The sequence below is a fragment of the Lemur catta genome, chromosome 6 (genome assembly GCF_020740605.2).
Source record: "Lemur catta isolate mLemCat1 chromosome 6, mLemCat1.pri, whole genome shotgun sequence".
In the NCBI taxonomy this organism is placed as follows: Eukaryota; Metazoa; Chordata; class Mammalia; order Primates; family Lemuridae; genus Lemur; species Lemur catta.
In genome coordinates, this window is record NC_059133.1 from 51,913,288 (window position 1) to 51,934,298 (window position 21,011).

The 21,011-nt window shown below is 52.7% G+C and overlaps 4 protein-coding genes across 7 annotated transcripts; 2 read left to right on the plus strand and 2 right to left on the minus strand.

Moving 5' to 3' along the window:
* The first annotated feature begins 538 nt into the window (after nucleotides 1–538).
* Nucleotides 539–5,036, plus strand: LOC123639587 (25-hydroxyvitamin D-1 alpha hydroxylase, mitochondrial). The gene is made up of 9 exons (XM_045553486.1): nucleotides 539–778; nucleotides 1,425–1,615; nucleotides 2,132–2,334; nucleotides 2,422–2,622; nucleotides 2,711–2,883; nucleotides 3,064–3,236; nucleotides 3,428–3,506; nucleotides 3,777–3,974; nucleotides 4,313–5,036. The coding sequence occupies exons 1-9, from the start codon at nucleotides 584–586 to the stop codon at nucleotides 4,424–4,426; spliced, it is 1,527 nt and encodes a 508-aa protein (XP_045409442.1). The 5' UTR covers nucleotides 539–583; the 3' UTR covers nucleotides 4,427–5,036.
* A 3,001-nt stretch (nucleotides 5,037–8,037) lies between these two features.
* On the minus strand, nucleotides 8,038–11,987 carry MARCHF9 (membrane associated ring-CH-type finger 9). The gene is made up of 4 exons (XM_045553483.1): nucleotides 11,204–11,987; nucleotides 10,010–10,165; nucleotides 9,128–9,320; nucleotides 8,038–8,875 (listed from the first exon to the last, which is right to left on the minus strand). The coding sequence occupies exons 1-4, from the start codon at nucleotides 11,558–11,560 to the stop codon at nucleotides 8,541–8,543; spliced, it is 1,041 nt and encodes a 346-aa protein (XP_045409439.1). The 5' UTR covers nucleotides 11,561–11,987; the 3' UTR covers nucleotides 8,038–8,540.
* A 2,661-nt stretch (nucleotides 11,988–14,648) lies between these two features.
* On the plus strand, nucleotides 14,649–17,686 carry CDK4 (cyclin dependent kinase 4). 2 transcript variants are annotated; one of them, XM_045553487.1, is made up of 8 exons: nucleotides 14,649–14,976; nucleotides 15,413–15,649; nucleotides 15,782–15,917; nucleotides 16,022–16,189; nucleotides 16,345–16,454; nucleotides 16,715–16,765; nucleotides 16,904–17,039; nucleotides 17,289–17,686. In XM_045553487.1, the coding sequence occupies exons 2-8, from the start codon at nucleotides 15,432–15,434 to the stop codon at nucleotides 17,379–17,381; spliced, it is 912 nt and encodes a 303-aa protein (XP_045409443.1). In that variant the 5' UTR covers nucleotides 14,649–14,976; nucleotides 15,413–15,431; the 3' UTR covers nucleotides 17,382–17,686. The 2 variants fall into 2 exon arrangements, with proteins under 2 accessions (XP_045409443.1, XP_045409444.1); XM_045553488.1 differs by having other exon boundaries at nucleotides 14,746–14,976; nucleotides 15,395–15,649.
* A 179-nt stretch (nucleotides 17,687–17,865) lies between these two features.
* TSPAN31 (tetraspanin 31) lies at nucleotides 17,866–20,719 on the minus strand. Of its 3 annotated transcripts, none has more exons than XM_045553489.1 (6): nucleotides 20,384–20,719; nucleotides 19,693–19,860; nucleotides 19,362–19,442; nucleotides 18,905–19,036; nucleotides 18,495–18,608; nucleotides 17,866–18,392 (listed from the first exon to the last, which is right to left on the minus strand). In XM_045553489.1, the coding sequence occupies exons 1-6, from the start codon at nucleotides 20,444–20,446 to the stop codon at nucleotides 18,318–18,320; spliced, it is 633 nt and encodes a 210-aa protein (XP_045409445.1). In that variant the 5' UTR covers nucleotides 20,447–20,719; the 3' UTR covers nucleotides 17,866–18,317. The 3 variants fall into 3 exon arrangements, with proteins under 3 accessions (XP_045409445.1, XP_045409446.1, XP_045409448.1); XM_045553490.1 differs by having other exon boundaries at nucleotides 19,362–19,406; nucleotides 19,732–19,860; nucleotides 20,384–20,595; XM_045553492.1 differs by lacking the exons at nucleotides 19,362–19,442; nucleotides 19,693–19,860 and having other exon boundaries at nucleotides 20,384–20,595.
* Nucleotides 20,720–21,011: the final 292 nt, after the last annotated feature.

Genomic DNA, 21,011 nt, shown 5'->3' on the forward strand with positions numbered 1-21,011 from the left:
GAGCCGTTTTAACCCATTAACCCACCTACCATCTGCCCAGTGTGTGTGTCAGGTACAGGGAGAGAGGGAGATGTGGCTAGTGCAGGAAAATAAGGCAGAGAAGGTGCTGCCCAATGAGCCAAGAATGTGGGGACAGTTACAGCTGTGCCTCTTCCCTGTTTCCCTTCTGGGAGGAGCTGGAGGGTGGGGAATTCCTGACAATGGGCCTGAAGAGGCTGGGGAAGTGATGGGAATAGTAGGGACTGACTTGTGTAGTTTGGTCACCTAATCCATAGTAAATAGCCTTTACCTGGACAAGAATTTTAGACTGCTGGAGGGCACTAGCGCCGTCAGAAAAGCTCAGATAGGCTTCTCCTCCCTTGAGGATCATTGCAACATGAGACCCGAGGGAGCCTGGAAGACAGCCCCAGCCCCGCCTACTTCTCCTGGGTGCTAATCCCCAGCACCGACCACTCAGAAAGAGGGGATTGGCTGAGGAGCTTGGAGAGGGGGAGTCCTCACCTCCTAGCCCAAAGGTTAAATAGAGCTTCAAGCAAGATGCTCCAGAAAAGCGCTCTCTTTTGTGGGTCCCCTGAACCACACCATGACCCAGGCGCTGAAGTTCGCTGCCAGATTGTTCCATCGCGTCCGCTGTGCTCCTGAGCTGAGCGCCTCGCGGGACTACAGAAACTACGACTCAGCATCCCGGGGCTTGGCAGACATCCCAGGCCCCTCCACACCCAGCTTTCTGGCTGAACTTTTCTGCAAAGGGGGGCTGTCGAGGCTACATGAGCTGCAGGTAGGAGGGGAGGCCATTCCCATGACTGAGAGCTGGAGAAACCAGATTTGACAACGTCAGAAAAGACAGGGTAGTGCAGAATATACGAGGGAGGGCCACTGAGAACGGACGCCTATGATTATGGAAAAGGCAAATTGGGACTGGGGGCGATGGCTCGAACGGCGCCATCCGTACACCCCGCAGAGTAATGCGCTCAGGAAGCGCCTTCTTGCTGTGCAGACGTCTGGAGACCCTGCAGGTCCAGTACAAATGCGGGGCGGGGCGGGGGGCGTCGCAAAGCTCGCAGTACCCTCCTTGAGCGTTGGGCTTAAAGCTAGACGCGCTCCTTTTCATTCACTGAGGGCTCGTCCTGAGATGAACAATGCAGGTACGGAACCATTAGGGATTTATTTATCCGCTTCAGCTCGGCCCAGATGACCAAAGAGAGGTCCTGAATGTCTGCTTTGCCCAAAGTTTCTTCGTTTTGCCCATCACACTCAAACTTCCTAGGGATTGGAAATGGGAGAAAGAGGAAGTTTGCAGTATCAGGGCCACACACTAGCTGGGCGCTCGAGAGGGAGCAGAAGCTTCCTCTTCCAAAGCCCAGCCAAAGCCCCTGAGAGTCCCCGCCCGGATCTGCAAGTGTCCGCTGCATCGGTTCTCCCAGGTGCAGGGCGTTGCGCGCTTCGGGCCGGTGTGGCTGGCCAACTTCGGGACGGTGCGCACGGTGTACGTGGCCGCTCCTGCCCTCGTCGAGCAACTGCTGCGACAGGAAGGTCCCCGGCCAGAACGCTGCAGCCTCTCGCCCTGGGTGGAGCACCGTCGCCACCGCCAGCGAGCTTGCGGACTGCTCACCGCGTGAGTCTTCTTTGCCCCCAAAGCCTAGACGCCCGGTAGCGGCCCTCTCTTGCAGCGGGTCCCAAAACAATCTGTCAGGGAGCGTCGGGGGAGGTCGGCCGTTTCCCCGACAGACCTTCTGGCATGCCGGAATTCCCATCCCAGTGTGTTTCACCCGAACTCGGGTTCAGCCCCACTCTCGCCCCCCGCCCACCTCCTTATCCTTTGAGTCCAGAATCCTGGGGACAGAGGGAACCAGCGGGATGGGCTAAGGTACCAGGATCTGCATGGATTGTAAGATTTTGTGACTCAGGTTATCCGAGAACCCAGGCCCCTCTGGGGCAGGAAGTGAATAAGGAGGAAGGGGGATGGAAGACGCGCGCAGGCAGGGGCAGGTTTCTGTACCCCTGGGGGAACAGACTCAGTCCCTCCCCCGGCCACCCCTGCGGAACGAGCTCCTTCTCCTCAGCAGCCAGCCAGGTCGAGCCATTCCACACCCCCCACCTCCCTGATGCACCCTTCTCCGCACCCCCGCAGGGAAGGCGAAGAATGGCAGAGGCTCCGCAGTCTTCTGGCCCCGCTCCTCCTCCGGCCTCAAGCGGCCGCGGGCTATGCCGGAACCCTGGACAGCGTGGTCTGTGACCTTGTGCGACGACTGAGGCGCCAGCGGGGACGTGGCACCGGGCCGCCCGCCCTGGTTCGGGACGTGGCGGGAGAATTTTACAAGTTTGGACTAGAGGGTGAGTCTGAAGACAGAGTTAGGGGCAGGAGTTGGAGGCGCCCGGCCGGGGTCTCCCGGTGCCCTGACAGCGCCCCCTCCCGGTCAGGCATAGCCGCGGTGCTGCTGGGTTCGCGCCTAGGCTGCCTGGAGGCAGAAGTGCCGCCGGACACAGAGGCCTTCATCCGCGCCGTGGGCTCGGTGTTTGTATCCACGCTGTTGACCATGGCGATGCCCAGCTGGCTACAGCGCCTTGTGCCCGGGCCCTGGGGCCGCCTCTGCCGAGACTGGGACCAGATGTTTGCATTTGGTAAGGCACAGAAGCGAGGCGGAAATGGGGGAACGTAAAGCTGTCCAGGAGTAGTGAGGCGTTAGTGGTGTGCCTTCTCCCCACGCAGCCCAGCAGCACGTGGAGCGGCGAGAGGCCGAGGTAGCCACGAGGAACCGAGGAAAGTCTGAGGAGGACATGGGACCTGGGGGGCACCTGACCTACCTCCTGTTCCGAGAAGAGTTGCCTGCCCAGTCCATCCTGGGGAATGTGGCAGAGTTGCTACTGGCCGGAGTGGACACGGTGAGGTTCTCCCTCAATGCTCTGAGCCACACTTCCAGAGCTTAGCCTCCCCAGTCTCAGGGGCCACTTTTCTGTTGCAGGGGATCCACTATGGCCACTTTGCACCTCCTTGGCCCCAGACTGCCCCATATTCTGCCCCCTATACTGGGTCCCCACACCCAACACCTCTGATGCCCTCAGGTGTCCAACACACTCTCCTGGGCTCTGTACGAGCTCTCCCGGCACCCTGAAGTCCAGACAGCGCTCCACTCCGAGATCACAACTGCCCTGGGCCCTGGCTCCAGTGCCCACCCTCCAGCCACCGCTCTGTCCCAGCTGCCCCTGCTGAAGGCCGTGGTCAAGGAAGTGCTAAGGTAAGGGGGAAGGAGAGGAAGAACTAGAGAAAATGTTGGGGAAGCAGATAGTGGATGGAAGCTGGGAGAGAGCAGAGAAAAATAGTACTCTCCTTCTGGCCAAAAATGGGTTTGGAAGTCAGAGACAGTGAGAAGGAGGTTACAGTCCTCATCCTCACTTTGCTGTCTCCATCTTGTCTCTTGCAACCTAGACTGTACCCTGTGGTACCTGGAAATTCCCGTGTCCCAGACAAGGATATTCATGTGGGTGACTATATTATCCCCAAAAATGTGAGTAGAGTCTATGGATCCGTTTTGCTAAGCCATTCCTCATTCTCTTGGGCCCCAGGCCTGTTCTCTCAAATGCCCTTCAAACCCTCCCCTTGACCTCTCTCTGGGATATATTGGGGCAGTTGAGAAATCATTCCAAAAGTAGCCTCAGAAAACTTCCCCATCACCAACTAGGGTCTGTTTGTTCCAGTCCATATAGCCCTTTCTTCATGCCCCACACCCCCACATTCTTAGGCCCAAACTGACAAGTTTGTGTTCCTCCTCCACCAGACGCTGGTCACTCTGTGTCACTATGCCACTTCAAGGGACCCTGCTCAGTTCCCAGAGCCAAACTCTTTTCGTCCAGCTCGCTGGCTGGGGGAGGATCCAGCCCCCCACCCATTTGCGTCTCTTCCATTTGGCTTTGGCAAGCGCAGCTGCATAGGGAGACGCCTGGCAGAGCTTGAGCTGCAAATGGCTTTGGCCCAGGTGAGTGATCTAGACCTTGTACCTTCCTTAGATGGAGAGACCCTAACTCCCTATATCTGTGAGCTCTTGTCCTCTGAAAAGCCTAGACAAATATACAAGATGTGGTAGAATAATCCTCTGAAATATGACAATACCATTATAGGCCTGGAGCGTAAGTGAGGGTGTTTGGACTATCTTTTTCCCTACCATAATCCCTTACCTTCGTTACCAAGAAGTCTCCTACTAGCCACAGGTGCCACCCCAACGTTGACCATTCTAACATTAATAATGCCTTTTACCAATCAATCCCATCGTTATAGATCCCTCCCATAGTGAGAGCCTTTTTTCTCCCTTTTCAGATCTTGACCCATTTTGAGGTACAGCCTGAGCCAGGTGCTGCCCCAATCAGACCCATGACCCGGACTGTCCTGGTCCCTGAGAGGAGCATCAACCTACAGTTTGTGGACAGATAGTACTGTGGAAGGAGGCTGTTAACATCACCCTACGCTACAGCAAAGCGCTTGAGGCAGCCCTGACCAATGTGTGAAGTATGCACTTGGCCTGACTCAGTAGGCCCCAAGAAAACCATGGTCCCTTTGCCTACTGGTCATATACACATCCTTCAAGGGCCAACCCAGATTTTAACTAGTACTGCTGGGTGGCCTGAGGAAGGATTCAACCACTGTTCTTTTGGTGCTTCCACACTGTTCATTGATGCTGCTGGGTAAGCATTTGTCACAGCCTGAGCTAAGTAATTGTGCATCTGGTCTGTACCTGGTGGTCCTTCCTCTTTGCATGCGAGCTCTTTGAGAGGAAGGGTGAGGTCTTATTTAGTCTTTATATCCCCTGCCAGTGGGGATAAACCTATCTCTGACTAGGTGACACCATACTCATTCTCAGGTTGAATCTGGACCATGTGGCAGAAGGGATAAGCAGCTTACCACACTCTCCCCACTTCCTCCTTCATCTTGCCGCTAGGAAAGTGAATCTGTCTTAGCCTGGTTTATGATTTTTTAAAACTCTCTCATTACTATTAAGTGTGTTTGCCCTGCTACTTAGCTCCCAGGCAAAGATATCTATGGGCCTGCCCCTGCCCAGGCCTCTGCCTTTTTTATATAGAAAACTTTAAATATTCATAAGTTTTACAATTAAAAAATCAAATGTTCCATTCTAGACTTTTTACTTACTTCTCTTCCCCTTCCACATCCTATAAGACCTGGAGGCAAGTCCTTGACCCCCATCTCCACCTTGGGTTCTCAGGTCCTTCGGTGATTCCCATAACAATGGGAGGTCTGGACACCTGGAAGAGTAGTTTGTAACAGAAACCCAGACACGATTCTGTCTGGGGTGGGAACAGCCAAGTCTAGTCTGGCTTTCTGTAAAAGACTAAGGGGGGTGGCGGTGAAAAGTAGCTAGAGGGGCTAAGCTGGAAAATGGGTCGGGAGCTAGGGATTTGCAGAGATGGGCAGAGGCTGCTGCTGACTAGTAAGAGAAGTGCTTTTGGAGCCTGGAATACTAGAACCAAAGGACAGCCTAGAATGGCCACTCTGCCCTCTCTGGAAAAGTTGCTCCAGATAACTTCCTTCAGAGAAAGACAGAGATACAGGCAGAGACGTGGCGTAAGACAGACAGGATGAAAGCCAAGTGTGGGGGTGGCCAGAAGCCCTGGGGCACCAAGGCAGGAGAAGATGGGTGGGCAGAGGGAGCCTCTGTTTCCCTGAGTCAGCACTCTCTGGCCCCCCAGAAGCTGGGCACAGTTCTCCCCTTGTGATGTATACAGATTAACTCACCTTCCATCCAAATAAATCTCTCAGCACACTCTGTGCAGCTCCTTCTACATCCCAGATTACCCTTCCCATGTTAGGACTTGTCCCCTTTCCCTCCACCCCCCACCACTGCCCCATTCCAATTAGCTGGGTGTAGATGGAGATTTCACTACACACTTCTTCCTCCCCTGCACCACCTCAGCCCCCTGCCCTAGACATGGCTCCCTGACCACATAAACTCCATTAGCCACCAAGCCTTCTGTGGTGGGAATCTTATGCAAGATCTATAGAGGGGTAGGGCACACCCAAAGCCTTGTGCAGAGACCAAAGTTTTTGTGCATTTACTGCCCCTCCTCTCAACTCCTTCTCTACTCCACATTTAGTCTCCAACCCTACTCCCCTTTCCCTAAGCTGAACTTGAACCTAAATGACCCAATTTTTAGCAGATTTGAGCTTTGAGAGAGAATAAAGCCCAGCTTGCTGACAGACCCTTTCCCCTGGAATCAGTGATGAGAATTCTACCCACCCACACTCCCCATTCCTCACTGGGCAAGTAGGAATGCCCACTTGAGGAAGGCAACAGTTCCTATGACCCCTTTCCTGGACAAGGATCTCTTTAAGTTGGAAAAAGGGAAGGAGAGGAGATCATACTGTTTGCTGGCCCCAAGCCCCATACCAAGACCTCCATTGGTGTGAAAGGGGAGGGGAAAGCACTGCCTCACGTGGCCTGGTTTTAGGACCCAGAGTGGAAATGGAGATTGTGTTTGTGTGTGTGTGTCTGTGTTCTTGGGTATGTCAAATCTTCCACGCAGAGCCACCACGGGGACAGCCCAGGCTTTGCACAGGAAGCCCCATATATGTCCTATCTACCTGAACCCTATCTGCCAGTATAGGTATTAGTAGTCATTCTGATTTGCTGTCTCCCATTTGGTCCCCACCAGCTCTTCTGTGATTGGCAAATCAATAAAATCTGGCCCTTCTGTCTCCCCAGGTGGAGAGTGTACAGGGTTATCTCTGGGAAAACAGATCACCACTGGGAAGGTGGAGGGCTCAGCCTCAGTCCCCTGTCCACTCAGGTCCCCTCAGAAGTTGAAAGTGGTATGTGTTCACACTCGGACCCCAGTCCAGCTTTGGTTCCTATGCTCCCAGGCAAGTCTGGGTGCCAGCACCATGGACAGCGGCCAACACCACTTGGGATAGGGGAAGGGAATCAAGGTTTCCCAGCAAGGATATGTGGACCTTTAGAAGTGAAGTATTTTCTCCAAAACATCCCCAGGGAGGAGGCAGAGCAGAACCATCCCTGAGAGAAGGACCAATAATAAGAAAGTCCTCTAGATCTGACTTTAGCAGTGTATAAAGGAATTATTTTAATTGCTGATGAATAGTTCACTTAAAAGACACCATCATTCATGTAATACACAGTCCCAAGGTCTCAGGAGAAAGGGACCAGGCTTCAGGCTGACCCACGTTTTAAATAGTCCTTCCCAAATCTCTTCTCTGTAAACAGTCCTCTATATGCTGCTGCCTCCAAGCACAATACCGTCCATTAACACCACTAGCTGGGCACACCGGGATCAGACCTGTGACCCTAAACTGCCATAGGAATAGGTTAAACTGGCATTGGAGACTCATAACACTGGGAGATTCCCTCCATCTCATTCCAAATGAGTCCAAATTCACTTCACACTTTTCTGGGTGAGCATAGTACCTGGGATGGACTAATAGAACCCAGATGATCTCTAAAACAAGATGGACGGCTCCAGCCTCCCCAAGCCCCAGGCCCCAATATTTAGAGAGTCAGAGGAGTTCTCATTCCTACAAATAACTACTATCCTCCACATTTGCAATGTCTATTTCCCCTCATAGTTCCATATCTATTATGTCACTCAACACAAAATTCCAAGATTCTGTGCAACTCTAGATGAAAAACACATTTTGGAATTTGTTATACCAACTACTATTTGAAATAAATGGACCATCAACTAGTCTAGAAATCTTTTTATGCCATTACCGATTTTCTTTGCAATGGCATCCAACCTGTCCCTCATTTATCCTCATTCCAATCCTATGAGGTAGACAGGAAAACCACAGCTGAGAGATTTTTTTCTAAATCACAACTTGCAGGTGGCAGACCCACCCCTTAGATACCTCTGAGCACTGCCACCTAGCAGCCAATGTGAATTATTCACCGGCAAGTGGGAGTCACACCTACAACTCAGAATCCACTGCTGCATTTGGGATTTACAACCTGTGCAGAGAAACCTCCCCACACCTCCCAACCCTCCAGAAAAGCCCCAGATGAGAAAGGAGTCTCCACGTGCATATAAATGATTCTTTATGCCCTTCCCCCATGCAATGGGGGGTGGAGCAGGGGGAAGTCCCCCGCCCTCATGCAGGGAACGGGAGGTCAATGTATACTAGTCTTATTGCCAGATGCCCTGTGGCCATGGGGTGGGGAATGGGGGTCTACAGCCCCTTTCTTCTGGCACTGGTCCCCCTTCACCAAGTCACCGTGGTGGAGATGGTGGGCTGGAGGCCCTAGGAGCTGAGGTAAAGGCGGTTCTCTCCAGGGAAGAAAAGTTGCTCTCCTTGCCTGCCTGCTGGCCGTCTCAGGATGAGTGTGAGGAGCTGTCAGTGGGGGCTGGAATGTCATCCAGGTGTCTCTACCCAGTGGGCAGTAGAGGCCAGACATGTCTCCAGCTTGAAGCTGCCCGCAGAGATCCTCAGTGGTGGAGGCAGTATGCCCCAAACACCTTGTCCAGGTGGTACCTCCAGCAGCCATGAGAGCTTGACTCAAGATCCCTGCTCCTGGAGTCCACGTTCAGACTGTGGTGACCCTCATGACAACCTCTCGGCCAGAATGGGAGCTGGAGCGGGCATCTGGTGGCCGCAGCTGTCCAAGGAGGTGCAAGATTGTATAACCACAGCGCTGAGGCAAGAGCGTCCGCATACGCTGGGCAGCTGGGGGGCGGCTGGTGGCCCCAGAGGGGGGGCCCGTCCGTGAGGTCCTAGGGCCTGGCTTCCCTGCCGTCCCTCCCCCTGCATCTCCTCCTATGTCCTTGGTCTTGTCATAATTCAGGACCTTCCACTGCTGGTTCACTGCCTGCCAGCGCTTGAAGATGCGATAGACAGAGGAGCCTTCGTGGACGATGAGGCCTGAGCAATAGGGATAAGAAATCCAGGGTCAACCACTACCCAGAGCTAGGCGGAGGTACTTAAGCAAGCATTTCTTCAGAATGAGGAGGTACAGTTGCAAAGGGCCCTGGAGAAGCAGGGAAGACAAGGGCACCAAGATAGCCCTAAAGTCCCCCAATGGCAGGAAATAAGGCCACAAAACTGAGGGGATGGGCAGGGAAGTTACGTAAGGGGAAGGTGCTGAGCAGGTAAGGGAGCGAGAGGTGCCCTCACCTATGCAGACGACATCCATGAAGCCATACATGCCGTAGCAGATCTGAAAGAGCAGATCCTGCCGTTGCCACTTGGCTGAAGGACTGAGTGAGGACCAGATGAGCCAGGAGATGCTGGCGACGAGGAAGAGTGAGCCCAGGACTATGGCAGCAATCTGGACCTTCTCGATGACTGTCAAGGAGATGGCCTGCCACTGTGTGGGAGAAAGGGCTCCAAAAAGTCACAGAAAGGGATGGGGGGAGGCAGGTAATAGGTGACCCTGAAGATGCTCCAGATCCTTCCCTAAACCCTTCAGGTAGGATTAACATCTATCTTCTCTGTGCCCTAATTAAATGTGGCACTTGCCTGATACCATTTGTCTGTTTTATTTTAGAAAGGCAGGATCAGGCAAGTGCTCTGAAGCCAGACCATCTAGGTTTGAATTCCAAATCTTAACTTCATCACTTACTGGCTGAACAACCTTGGGCAAGTTTTTTAATCTCTTTGTGCATCAGTGTCCTCATGTATACCATCATGTATATAATGATGGTATCTAACTAATAGGATTATTATTTAGATTAAAATAGATAATACACACCAAAACATGACACACAGAAAACACAACTTTGCTATTATCATCATAATAGTCAACATTATAATCTTTTCCTTTTTTGTTGTCCCAGTGCCTAGAACAGTACCTGAACACAAGTGGGACCCAATAAATGTCTCTGTGAATAAATGAAGGAAGGAAGAATTTATAGACACACAGGAGATTGTGGTAATAGTAGGGAGAGGTGGCTTTGGGAAAAAGTAAATGAGATGAAATAGGCTCTGTGGAGGGTCCCTGATCCCAACAGCTGAAACGCCCTCACCCAGTCTCCAAGTCCTGTCCTTGCACCTCACCTGCAGTGGGTTCTTGGTGCTGATCGCTAGGACCTGGTACTTGAAGTAGCAGAGTTCACAGCTCCAGGAGCCCCTCTCGCTGATCCAGCGGATGAGGCAGGGCTGGTGTGTGCAACGCACTGAGCCGTCGCAGCGGCAGGGGCTCAAGAGCTCCCCCTGGAGGAAGAGTAGGGAGGGGCCCTGTCAGCCATCACCACCCGGACCCCACTCTGCCGCGCTCCCTGGGAGGGAAACCTCCTCTTCAGGTCATTCTCCCACCTTAAAAAACTCAGGCCTTTCACCACAAACAGGGCAAGAGGCTAAGGCTGCAGCAGAAACGAAAGAAATTAGAGATCAAGGGAAATGTCCCATACTAAAGAGCTGAGGGATGGAGAGGGATGGAAAGGGATGGGCGGTGGGAAGGGGGGAGGACTGGTCTCTTTTACAAGAATTCGGGAAGGGTGGTCTTTAAGGCTTCTCGGAGGAAAAGCTTTCCCTCAGGATCTGAGGGAGGGGAGGATCAGAGCTTCTGAGTCATGCCTTCCTTCCCCACCCCATCATTGTAAAGTTTTACATAGATCTGGTGCAGACTGGGATGGGTTACCATCCGCGGGTTCCAGAGATTAAAAAGGGGAGAAATCCTGGGGGTGGGAGTGGAAGATGTTTCCCTTGAATCAAGGAATCATTTCTCACTACAGAGACACCCTTGGCACTATTCCGGGACAACTTTGTCCATAAAATTTTAACAAACAGTGCTCTTTGAAACGACATAGAAAGTTGCAGAATGGGAAGTGAAGAAAAGTGCCCCACAGGGAGAAATACTGAGTGAGGCAAGGGTGCCGGCTGGACCCCTCCCTTCAAGGTGGGAACATAAGCATTCTCCTTTCTGCCCACCTACAAGAGAACAGGGCCCCTCAGCCTATGGCGACCCTCGGGTAAGAGAAACAGGAGAAAACGGCTGTCCCTGTTAATGGGTGAGAGGAATTTTGAGCCCTCCCAGGAGAAAGCCCCACACCTTCCTGGGGACCCCTGACTCCCCAACACAAATACACGCTTCAGGAGTCTCCATCCAGCCCCCCAACCTCACCCCATTCCCACTCCGGGTCCTGCGTCCCGCCCAGCCTCCTTAGGCCCCGCCCCCTGTTCGCGGTCTCCCCGAACACCCCAGGTGTGCGCCCCCACCCCTCCCCGCCCGGCCAGGTGCCCAGGCCTGACCTGCTCCGGGCCCTGGAAGCAGATCCGGCACTGGGGGGTTCGGAGCCCGCTGTCCAGGCTGCTGCTGAGCGACAGGGCGTCCAGCGCGCCCGGGGGCGGCAGCGGCGGCGCGGGAGGCGGCGGGGGTCCCGCCCGCGGCTCCTTGTCGCCGGCCAGGCCCCGGGCCCGCGGCTCCGACCCGTAGTACTCCTCCTCGTCGCCGTCGCCGTCCCGGGTGGAGCAGCCGGCGAAGGGCGCCCAGCCGCAGCCGCCTCCCCCGCCCCCCCGGGGCTGCGGCTCGGCCCGGGGCCGCCCCCCGCCCGTCAGCACCAGCAGCTTCAGCTCGTTCAGGAACATGCGGAGCCGAGACTTGAGCATCGTCCGGGCGCCGGGGGGCGGGGGGCGGCGTGCAAGGGGCGCTCTCGGGCGGCGGGGGGAGGGGAGAGGACCAGGCCGGGAAGGGGGCGCGCGCCGGAGAGCCAAGCCAGGCCGGGGTCTTCGGGGCCTGAGACCGCCGTTCACTGCTGCCACCGCCGGGGCTCTGGGGCTCGCGGGGCCGAGAGGGCTGGCGGCCCGGGGACAGAGGGGTGGGCAGCCATGGCCAGGGCAGGGGGCGGGGAGAGGGACTCAGGGTGCCGCGCCCCGCGGGTCCGGGTCCGGAGCGGGCCGGGCCCGGGGGGTTACGCGCCCAGGTCTTCCTGCGGCGGGGCCGCCCCCCATCGCCGTCCTCCCGGTCCCAGTCCCGCTCGGGCTCCGGGATCCGGCTTGGCTCGGCCCGTGCGCTCGGCGGTGGCAAATGGCGGCTCCTTCCGGCGGCGGCGGCGGCGGAGACCCCCCCGGAGCGGCGGGCGGGCGGGGCGGGAGCCGGGGAGCCGGTGAGGGATGGAGGGAGGGGCGGGGCGGGGAGGGGGAGAGGAGAAGGGGCCGCGGCTGCGCATCCCCGCCCTGCCCCGCACGAGCAGGTGTCCCCAGGGGCGGGGGCAAGTGTGCGAGCCCGCGGAGGGTGGAGGAAGGGGAGTGGCCAAGGAAGGGGAGTGTGCACACACACGGGTAGGAGAATAGGTGTGTGTATGGGGGTGGGAGGGTGAACGGGTGCTGATGGAAGGTGAATGGTCAAAGGACGCAGGTGTATCAGGGAGGTAGAGGCTTGTGCAAAATGGAAGTGCACAAAGACAGAGCTGTGCAAGGGTCCGAGGTGTGAGGGAGATGAGTGGGCAAAGGATGCACTCAAGCAATGTACACATTAACACAAAAGACTGAACAGTGTGCGTGGTGTGGGACTGTGGAAAAGAAGTGACTGTGTAAGGAACGGAATCGGACTGTATGAGAAACAGAAGCGTATGATTGTAACGTGTGAGGAAGATGAGTGAGCAAGGGAGATAGGTGTGCTAAACGGATGAGAGTGTCTTTCCTGCTACTTTCCTGCTCTCACCCCCATCCACTACATTGAAGTGAACACCACACACACACACATGCTTAGCTCTTTGCTTTTATAGGGCCTTGACCCTGAGAACAAGTTCTACCTCTATCACATTTTTTTTTCTGCCTTACACTTACATCCTCCCTCTCCTCCCCTTTGCAAAGCTGAGGGAAAAGGGATTCCAGGGGAGCCCATTGGGTCAAATACACTGGGAAAAAATTAATTAGAAAAGAGTAATTAACAGGAGAAGGGAGGGGATGGAGCCTGGGACAGACTGCCAAATTCAGGCTCCTCAATAGAAAGTGATGCAGGAGAGACACTAATGTTCTTATGAAACATTCAAATATTTTGGACGGATGAATGAATCAGAAAAAGGGGCTGGGAACCAAACAGACATAGAGGATGGCTTCTGTTATAGAGACAGTAAACTGTAGTAGGCATATGTGAAAGGTGAGGCTGAAGTGGGGACTACTGGTGTAGGAAGGGAGTTTGACAAACTCACAGGCACTTATCTTAGCCTTCCAGAAGGTTTACAAACCAACAAGCCTTTGCAAAGTAGCCAATAAAACATTCACCTCTTGAGCCCCTAGCTAGTTCAGCGGTTGAGGTTTTTCTTACTAGAATCCCAGCTGCCTTTGCCAGCAAAGGCCCAGAGCTGTATCAGAATGGAAAGAGAAGAATCTGTACCAACATGTCTTTCATTTTGCCCAGAAATTTATCTTCTAGTCTGAACTCCTATATTCTCAACCAGATGGTTAAGAAGAATAGAAGTTAGGGTGGAAGGAGTGACAAATAGGGAGGATCGGTTGAGCCCAGGAGTTCAAGACCAGGCTAGGCAACACAGCATGACCCTGTCTCAAAAAAATGATTTCAGGTTTTAAATAATTTCTCATAAATGAGACACTCATCCCTTCCCTCCCTTACTCCCCTACCCCCAAATGGCTGGGAAATAAAGAAGTTGGAGCCAATCAGACAAAGGAAGTCGCAGAAACCTACCTGTGTGTCTACCTAGGTGTCTGTGGGCAGAGGCCATTTGGTAAAAGTTGTGTTCTGGATAGGGATAAGGGCTCAAAAAGCTACACTGAGGGAAAAGAGGGAAGCACAAGGACCCCAAATGAATCACAAAGTTTGCAGAAGGGCACAAGTCATTCTCATTCAATGTGGTGGTGGGGGTGAGGGATGTTTAACTTCTTTGTACATGCTCACTCCATCTATCTATATATGACATGTATAATATCATATGAATACGTATACGTGTATACATACACATGTACCGATATCATAGAATCTTAGTACTGAAAAAAACCTTCAAAGGTCAAGTATTCCATCTCTTCCTCAATAACTTCTCTGCCAGATGGCATCAGGTCTCTGTGGGGTTCCCCCCTCCCCATAACTATTTTTTCTATGGCATCAGGTTTTTGCTTTAACATTCCAGTGAGATTTGGAAGTTGGGAAGAGGGAGGGCATTATCTTGCCATTCTTTGGATTACTGTATTAATTTGCCTTCCATCCATTCTTCATTCCTAGTTTTGCCCTCAAATGGGCATTGTCTACCCCCTATTTTATAAGACCGCATTGTTGACTACATCTTTATAGACAGCTGCACCACTACGTTAAAGGACTAGTGACTGAGACACCAAAAAACAAAACTAAACAAAATTAAAACCCCACATACACACTGGAAGCAAGCACTCAGTACAGTTTTGCAAAATGAATGAGTGAAATAAAGGCACAAACGAGAATATGCTCTTCCATGGTGGTGGAGCGAAAAAGTGACAGCACCGCCTCTGATACCCCGACCGCCCTTCACCAATATAGAGAGACTGAATGACAAGTAGTGAGAATGGAGATGCGCTCAGGCTCGACTCTCAGCCAAGAGTAGGGATCTGGGTGGCCCAGGTTACCATGGCACCGCCTAGTGCTCCACCCTCTCTCGCCTCCCCAACCCCGCCCCGCTCCAAGCCAGGGTTATGGCAGCAAGTCACGTGCCCCGCAGCGTAGCCACACCTCTGCTCCTCAGAGCAATGTCAAGTGGTCACGTGTGATAGCAACACATCACGTGACTGCCATCGCCCCTCCACCCCCTTATCCTCACTCCCCCCTCCCCGTCAAAGCGACTCCGGCGCAAGGGTGGCAGTCACGTGCCCCAAACGTCCGGCGTTCGCCCCGCCCTGCCAGTTTCCGCGCGCCTCTTTGGCAGCTGGTCACATGGTGAGGGTGGGGGTGAGGGGCCCTCTCTAGCCTGCGGCCTGTGTCTATGATCGGGCCCGTAGCGTCCAGCTGCCCGGGACCGAGCTCGGGTGTATGGCGCCGAAGGAACTGGCTCTGGGGCCCCGATAACGGGCCGCCTCCGCAGCTCCCGGCCTGGCGTGAGGTAAGTGCAGCCCCTTCCCAGGAATGAGGACAGTCCCCGCCCCCCACGGTTTCCCACGCGTGCGCTTCTCGGGCTGGTTGTGGAAGAGTCGCTTAACGGCGGGAAGTGGGGCCTTTGTGGTGGTGGGGAGGTGTAGTTTTAGAGACTGGGCTGTAGGATCTTCGATGCAAGGCGTGTGTCATGTGTGATCTCCTTTGTATGGCGAGCGATGGTCCCAAGGAAAAGGCATTTTTCTAGGGCCTCACGTGGCTAGAGAGGTTGGTATTAGAGTCATTGTGTTATCTTTGGGGCCAGCCCCGTGGAAGTTTGGGACAGGATGGGATGGTGGTGGTGGTGTCTTTGTGCTGTCTTTTGTGGGAGTCACCTTGTTGCAGCAGGCTCGTACTATCCTAACTCTGGAAGGGAATTTTGGTGGTAGGAATCTCTGTGATTGTAGGACCTCCCCTGATCTGAGAATGGCTACCTCTCGATATGAGCCCGTGGCTGAAATTGGCGTCGGTGCCTATGGGACGGTGTACAAGGCCCGTGATCCCCACAGTGGCCACTTTGTGGCCCTCAAGAGTGTAAGAGTGCCCAATGGAGGAGGAGCTGGAGGGGGCCTTCCCATCAGCACAGTTCGAGAGGTGGCCTTACTAAGACGGCTGGAGGCTTTTGAGCACCCCAATGTTGTTCGGTGAGAAGGTGGTGGAGGGTGAGGAGTGGGGAGTAAAGGGGAAAAGGAGAGAAGTGGGGACCCTGAGGAAATGTGGGAGGCCATGTTGGGTCAAAGAGGATTGACCAGTGAGTGACCATTTATTCTGGCCAGGCTGATGGACGTCTGTGCCACATCCCGAACTGACCGGGAGATCAAGGTAACCCTGGTGTTTGAGCACATAGACCAAGACCTAAGAACTTATCTGGACAAGGCACCTCCACCAGGCTTGCCAGCGGAGACCATCAAGGTAACTGGGGTGGGTAGATAACTGAGAGGTGGATTGGGACCTCTGTAGTAGAACCTGTTGGGGTTTTGGGTATAGTGCATCTGTACCTCCCCTTTCCAAACTAGGATCTGATGCGCCAGTTTCTAGGAGGCCTAGATTTCCTGCATGCCAATTGCATCGTTCACCGAGATCTGAAGCCAGAAAACATTCTAGTGACAAGTGGTGGGACAGTCAAGCTGGCTGACTTTGGCCTGGCCAGAATCTACAGCTACCAGATGGCACTTACACCTGTGGTCAGTAGAAAGATGGTAGCCAAAATGGGTTCGATTGGGGGTAGGAGAGTGATTGCCCATAGCAATTGAGAAGTCACATGCTTCATGTCTTTTCAGTCAAGCAGTTACCTTATGGTAACCCATGGGGCCTCATCCACTCTTCCTACTCCCTTTAGGTTGTTACACTCTGGTACCGCGCGCCAGAAGTTCTTCTGCAGTCTACATATGCAACACCTGTGGACATGTGGAGCGTTGGCTGTATCTTTGCAGAGATGTTTCGTCGAAAGTATGGGCCCCAAGTCCCCTGGACCACCTTGAATTCCCCAGATCTCTTATTCATAAAACCACATCCCCACCCTGCCAGTTCTTTTACTTGAGTACCACTGACCACAACTTGCCCATAACCAGAAGCTCTGAAATGTTCTGGAATTAGGAACTTCATATCCTTTTATTGTCCATATTCTCTATTTTGAGCCACTAAGCAGTAACCATTCATGTGAGGTATTTTGGAAAATGACTGCCACCTTGTGTCCTTTCTTACCTTAGGCCTCTCTTCTGTGGAAACTCTGAAGCTGACCAGTTGGGCAAAATCTTTGAGTAAGTGCCCAGCAAGGGGGATAATAATTTTCCCCTCTGAATCCTCTTTCTGCTGAGCCCTGGTGGCAGCTGGCTTTGCCTGTGGGGATGGGGCCTGGAGAAGGACCCTTTTGACCAGAGTTCTCCTGTCCACTGTAGCCTGATTGGGCTGCCTCCGGAGGACGACTGGCCCAGAGATGTCTCTCTACCCCGAGGTGCCTTTCCCCCAAGAGGTCCCCGCCCAGTGCAGTCGGTGGTGCCCGAGATGGAGGAGTCTGGAGCACAGCTGCTGCTGGTACTGGGCATGGGCATGGGCATGGGCACAGGGTGAGACTGGGGTAAGAATGGAGCAGTACATAAGGGCCCAGACCATTGTGGTTATGTAGACTTAGTTTTAGTTGGTAGGTAGGCTGCAGTTTTTATTGCAGCTGTGAATGGCCATCCACAGAGGGATGTAGAAGAGAGCCCATCCCAGGTATGCGGGTGGGCAGAAGTCTTTTTGTTTTTCCTTCATGGTTTTCTGACCTTTGCTTCCCCCCCTCAGGAAATGCTGACTTTTAACCCACACAAGCGAATTTCTGCCTTCCGAGCTCTGCAGCACTCGTATCTACGTAAGGATGAAGGTAATCCGGAGTGAGCAATGGAGTGACTGCCTCAAAAGGAAGTGAAGCTGCCATTTCCCTTCTGGACACTTGAGTGGAGAGAACCCCACTGAGAAGGCCATCTCTGCCTTCATCTCCGAGGCTGTGGAGACTCCTCTTCCAACTTTTTACAGAGAGTATTTTGCTGCCTTAATGACATTCCCCTCCTGCCTCTCCTTTTGAGGTTTTTCCTCCTACCCCCTATTTCTTTACACTAAAGGGTATATCCCTTCTTGTCCCCCACCCTACCTTGATATTGGGGTCCTTTTTTATACAGGAAAAACAAAACAAAACAAAGAAATATGGTCTTTTTTTTTTTTATGTTTGTTTGGCTTTGCCATTGGGAGATTTGGAAAAACCACTTGGAAGAAGGAACTTCCCTGCAAAACCTTAAAGACTCCTTAAGTTACAGGGTCTAGGCAGTCAGTGGAGCCCCTTGACTGGCAAAGATTAGAAAGGAACTTAAGTTGCTTCTTTGAATATGGGGTTAAAATGGTTTTTATTTTTATATTCACTGAACTTTCTCAAACTGGGTCTTGCTTATTACAAGAAAGAGTTCTTGGTGATTTTTCTCCTTGGCTCTATCTCCAATTTGCCCTTGGAGCCAGACCAGGGCATGTTGAGGTGTTCCAGCATGTGGAAGGGGGAAGAGGAGAAACAGGAATGACTCCAGCCCCATCCCATGTACTCCCAGAAACTTCCCATATTCCCTTGAAGAGAGAGGGAGGAAGTTTTTCTTCTATTCCTTGTAATCTTCCTCCCACCAAAATATGTCAAGGCATAAAGTCTCACTATTCAGTCAGTTTTAGGGGATGTGGCAAAGGGCCCTTCCTTTTTCTCAGACAAAAAAGGGCTATAGACCCTAGGTTTTCCCTAAGGGAGGAAGAAAAAGCTTAGGCAGAACACGAGAGAAGTCAAAAGGATCCAGAATCTCATAGGAAGGCACTGGGGTTGGCTCTAGGATCCTTCTGATTCCGAAATCTCATTGCTAGCCAAACACCAAGGATCTGTAGGAACAAAGGGAGAGAGAGAAGCACCAATCAATTCTCAATCTCTGGAGTTAAGACTTGTAGAGAAAGGGTATTTGTGAAGGAACTGGAGAATGTTACCTCTGTAAAGCTAAAGAAGAGTCCAACACCCCCCAGGATTTTCAGCGCTTCATCTGAATGCTTAAGAAACTTTTCTCCACACATCTGGCATGTGGGGCTCTGGCTCTTGCAGATCTGAGGATAAAATGTGCACGTGGAGAATGCAAAGTTGCTATTCACTAATAACCTATGGTGAATGTCCACAGGAATTATTTACTATTATCTGACCACCCCTAGACACCAAAATCCCACTTGGCTAATTCCCCAGCCTCTGTATTCAGCCCCCAGCACACAGGCCCATTACAAGAGAGCCGCTAAAGCCGCAATGACATTAAAACCAAACTTGCCAGCTTGGACATTGTCTTTGCCCATTTTCCCTCCTCACCCTGCTGCTGCACCCCTTCCTTCACACACACACACCCCCAACTCACTGCAGTGCAGAAATCATAATCTTGTTGATAGAGGGTTGTGAAGTTGAATAAGCCACAACAATCAAAACTTCTTTCCAGTTCATCCCGAGTCTTGTTACTCATGACCCACCAAGAAGCATTGATGACATCTGTCTGAAGGATAAAGGCAGAAAGAAATTAGTCTCCCTATATCCTGATCTCAGTTCAAGTGCCTCAATTTCCCTATTCTAGCAAAGGGAGTTGACATCTCTCAGAAGCACATGGTGCTACAATTATAGACACAATGATAAATATCCACCTTCTCAGGTTTTCCCTCTCGATCATCTTCATGAAAAATTAACCAAACACCCTAGAGGAAGCAAATGACTCAAGTCTGGAAGTAGTGGACCTGAGGATGATGTTTGGGTAGTTGGAGCCAGACTGAGAGGAAGGAGTTAGAGGCTAATGGAAAAAAAAGGGTAAAAGGGCATCCCCTTACCTGTTTGCTTCGGTTAATAGCCAGACATGAGCAAGAGATTCCAAACTGGAAGATGAAGACCAAACCAAGGATGATCATGTACTGAGAGCAAAAGTTATGGAAAAAAAAAGTCCTAGATTCCTTTATGTGCCATCATTAATAACTACCATCTGGTCTCTTCATAGAATTTATGCCACCACCCCGAGTTGCAAATAAAATCACCAGCTCTTGCTTCACAGATTATGGTACAAGGTAGGGCAGAGAGATGTCCTCAGGGTCCCTGAAATCCCATACCCTTCTGACTCAACCCTCCCAGAAGCCTGGATGCCCCCAACACTTCAGTTCAGGATACAAAGAATAGCAGGACTTGGTGGTGGTTGACAGCACCCACCAGTCCAGCCACCGCGATAAGGAGAAGGAAGACGCCCACAGCAATGACTCCTCCAATGATGTGGATGCTGGACACCAGACCCAGGCCCTTACCCCAGGCAGCCACTCCAATGAGCAACAAGCCCACCAGCTACAGGAAACAGCAGGATACCACATCTCAATTGTAATGTGCAGTACAGCCGAAGGGCATTACAAGGGGGCTTGAGCAAAAAAAAGAATTGAGTCGTGTGTGACTGGGGAATGGGGGTGGTGCTATGGGAGCCAAGAGCATCCCTGAGCGCTCCTCCCAAAGGTCAGAATGGCTGAGGTGGCGGGTAGGGGATGGCAGGAATGATAGAGTGTCTGAATGTAAAAAGAATCCTTAGCATCACTCCATCATTTCTCTATATTTTGGGAGAAACAGGTTCACAGGAGGGAGGGATGGGACTTTATGCCCACAGCCTTCAGTTCATTCCCCCCACCCCCAGACAAACCCCCTCATCACCGGAAGTCTCCCCTCTTCCACGGAAGTCCCCAGGAATTCCCTCTTCGCCGGAAGTTCCTGGGAATCTTCCCGGAACCCTCAGTACACCCCTCTCCCCACAGGAAGTCCCCTAGAGATTCTCCCCACTCGTCTTTCCGCCCTGAAGCTTCCCCCACCTCCAGAACCTCACCATATAGACCACGTTGAGAGCGCAAAGCGCATTCTTGGAGCAGGCAAATCCGCCGCAAACCATCTCCCCAGCTCTGGGGACCCAAGTGGTCCCAAAGACTTGGGGGGAGGGTATTTGGGACCGTCTTCTAGAACCCCGACAGCTTCTGTCTCTTTAAATCGAAGCCAGCCAAACCCAATACTCTGCGCCTGCACCGTCCCACCCCTGGTTTTGGATTGGCGAAATTCGTGGCTAATCCAGGTCGTCGATGGTCTGAATGCCAATCAATCTGTATTACGTCACTGACCCGCCTCCTGGCTCCTCCTTTAGGTTCTTCATTGGATGAAACTTAAAACTAGGGGCAGGCTTTCCAGAGCTTCTCATAGGGACCAGTGCCTAGACTCCAAAGACCCGGATTGAAAACGGAGCTTTCTGTGGTCAGAGTTGGGAGAGGGCTGATCCCAGGGAGGAGGCTCTGGAGAAGCTCAGGTGGAGAGACGGAGGCCAGGGCGGGCGAGGGGGAGCTAGGCGGAAAGGGCTCCTCCCCTCGAAGGAGGGCCTTTCTCCGCCCCTTTTCCTTCGTCCTGCAGTGACCTCATGATGACTCCATCGTTTTGTTCTTATTTCATCACACTCCAGAATACTCAGA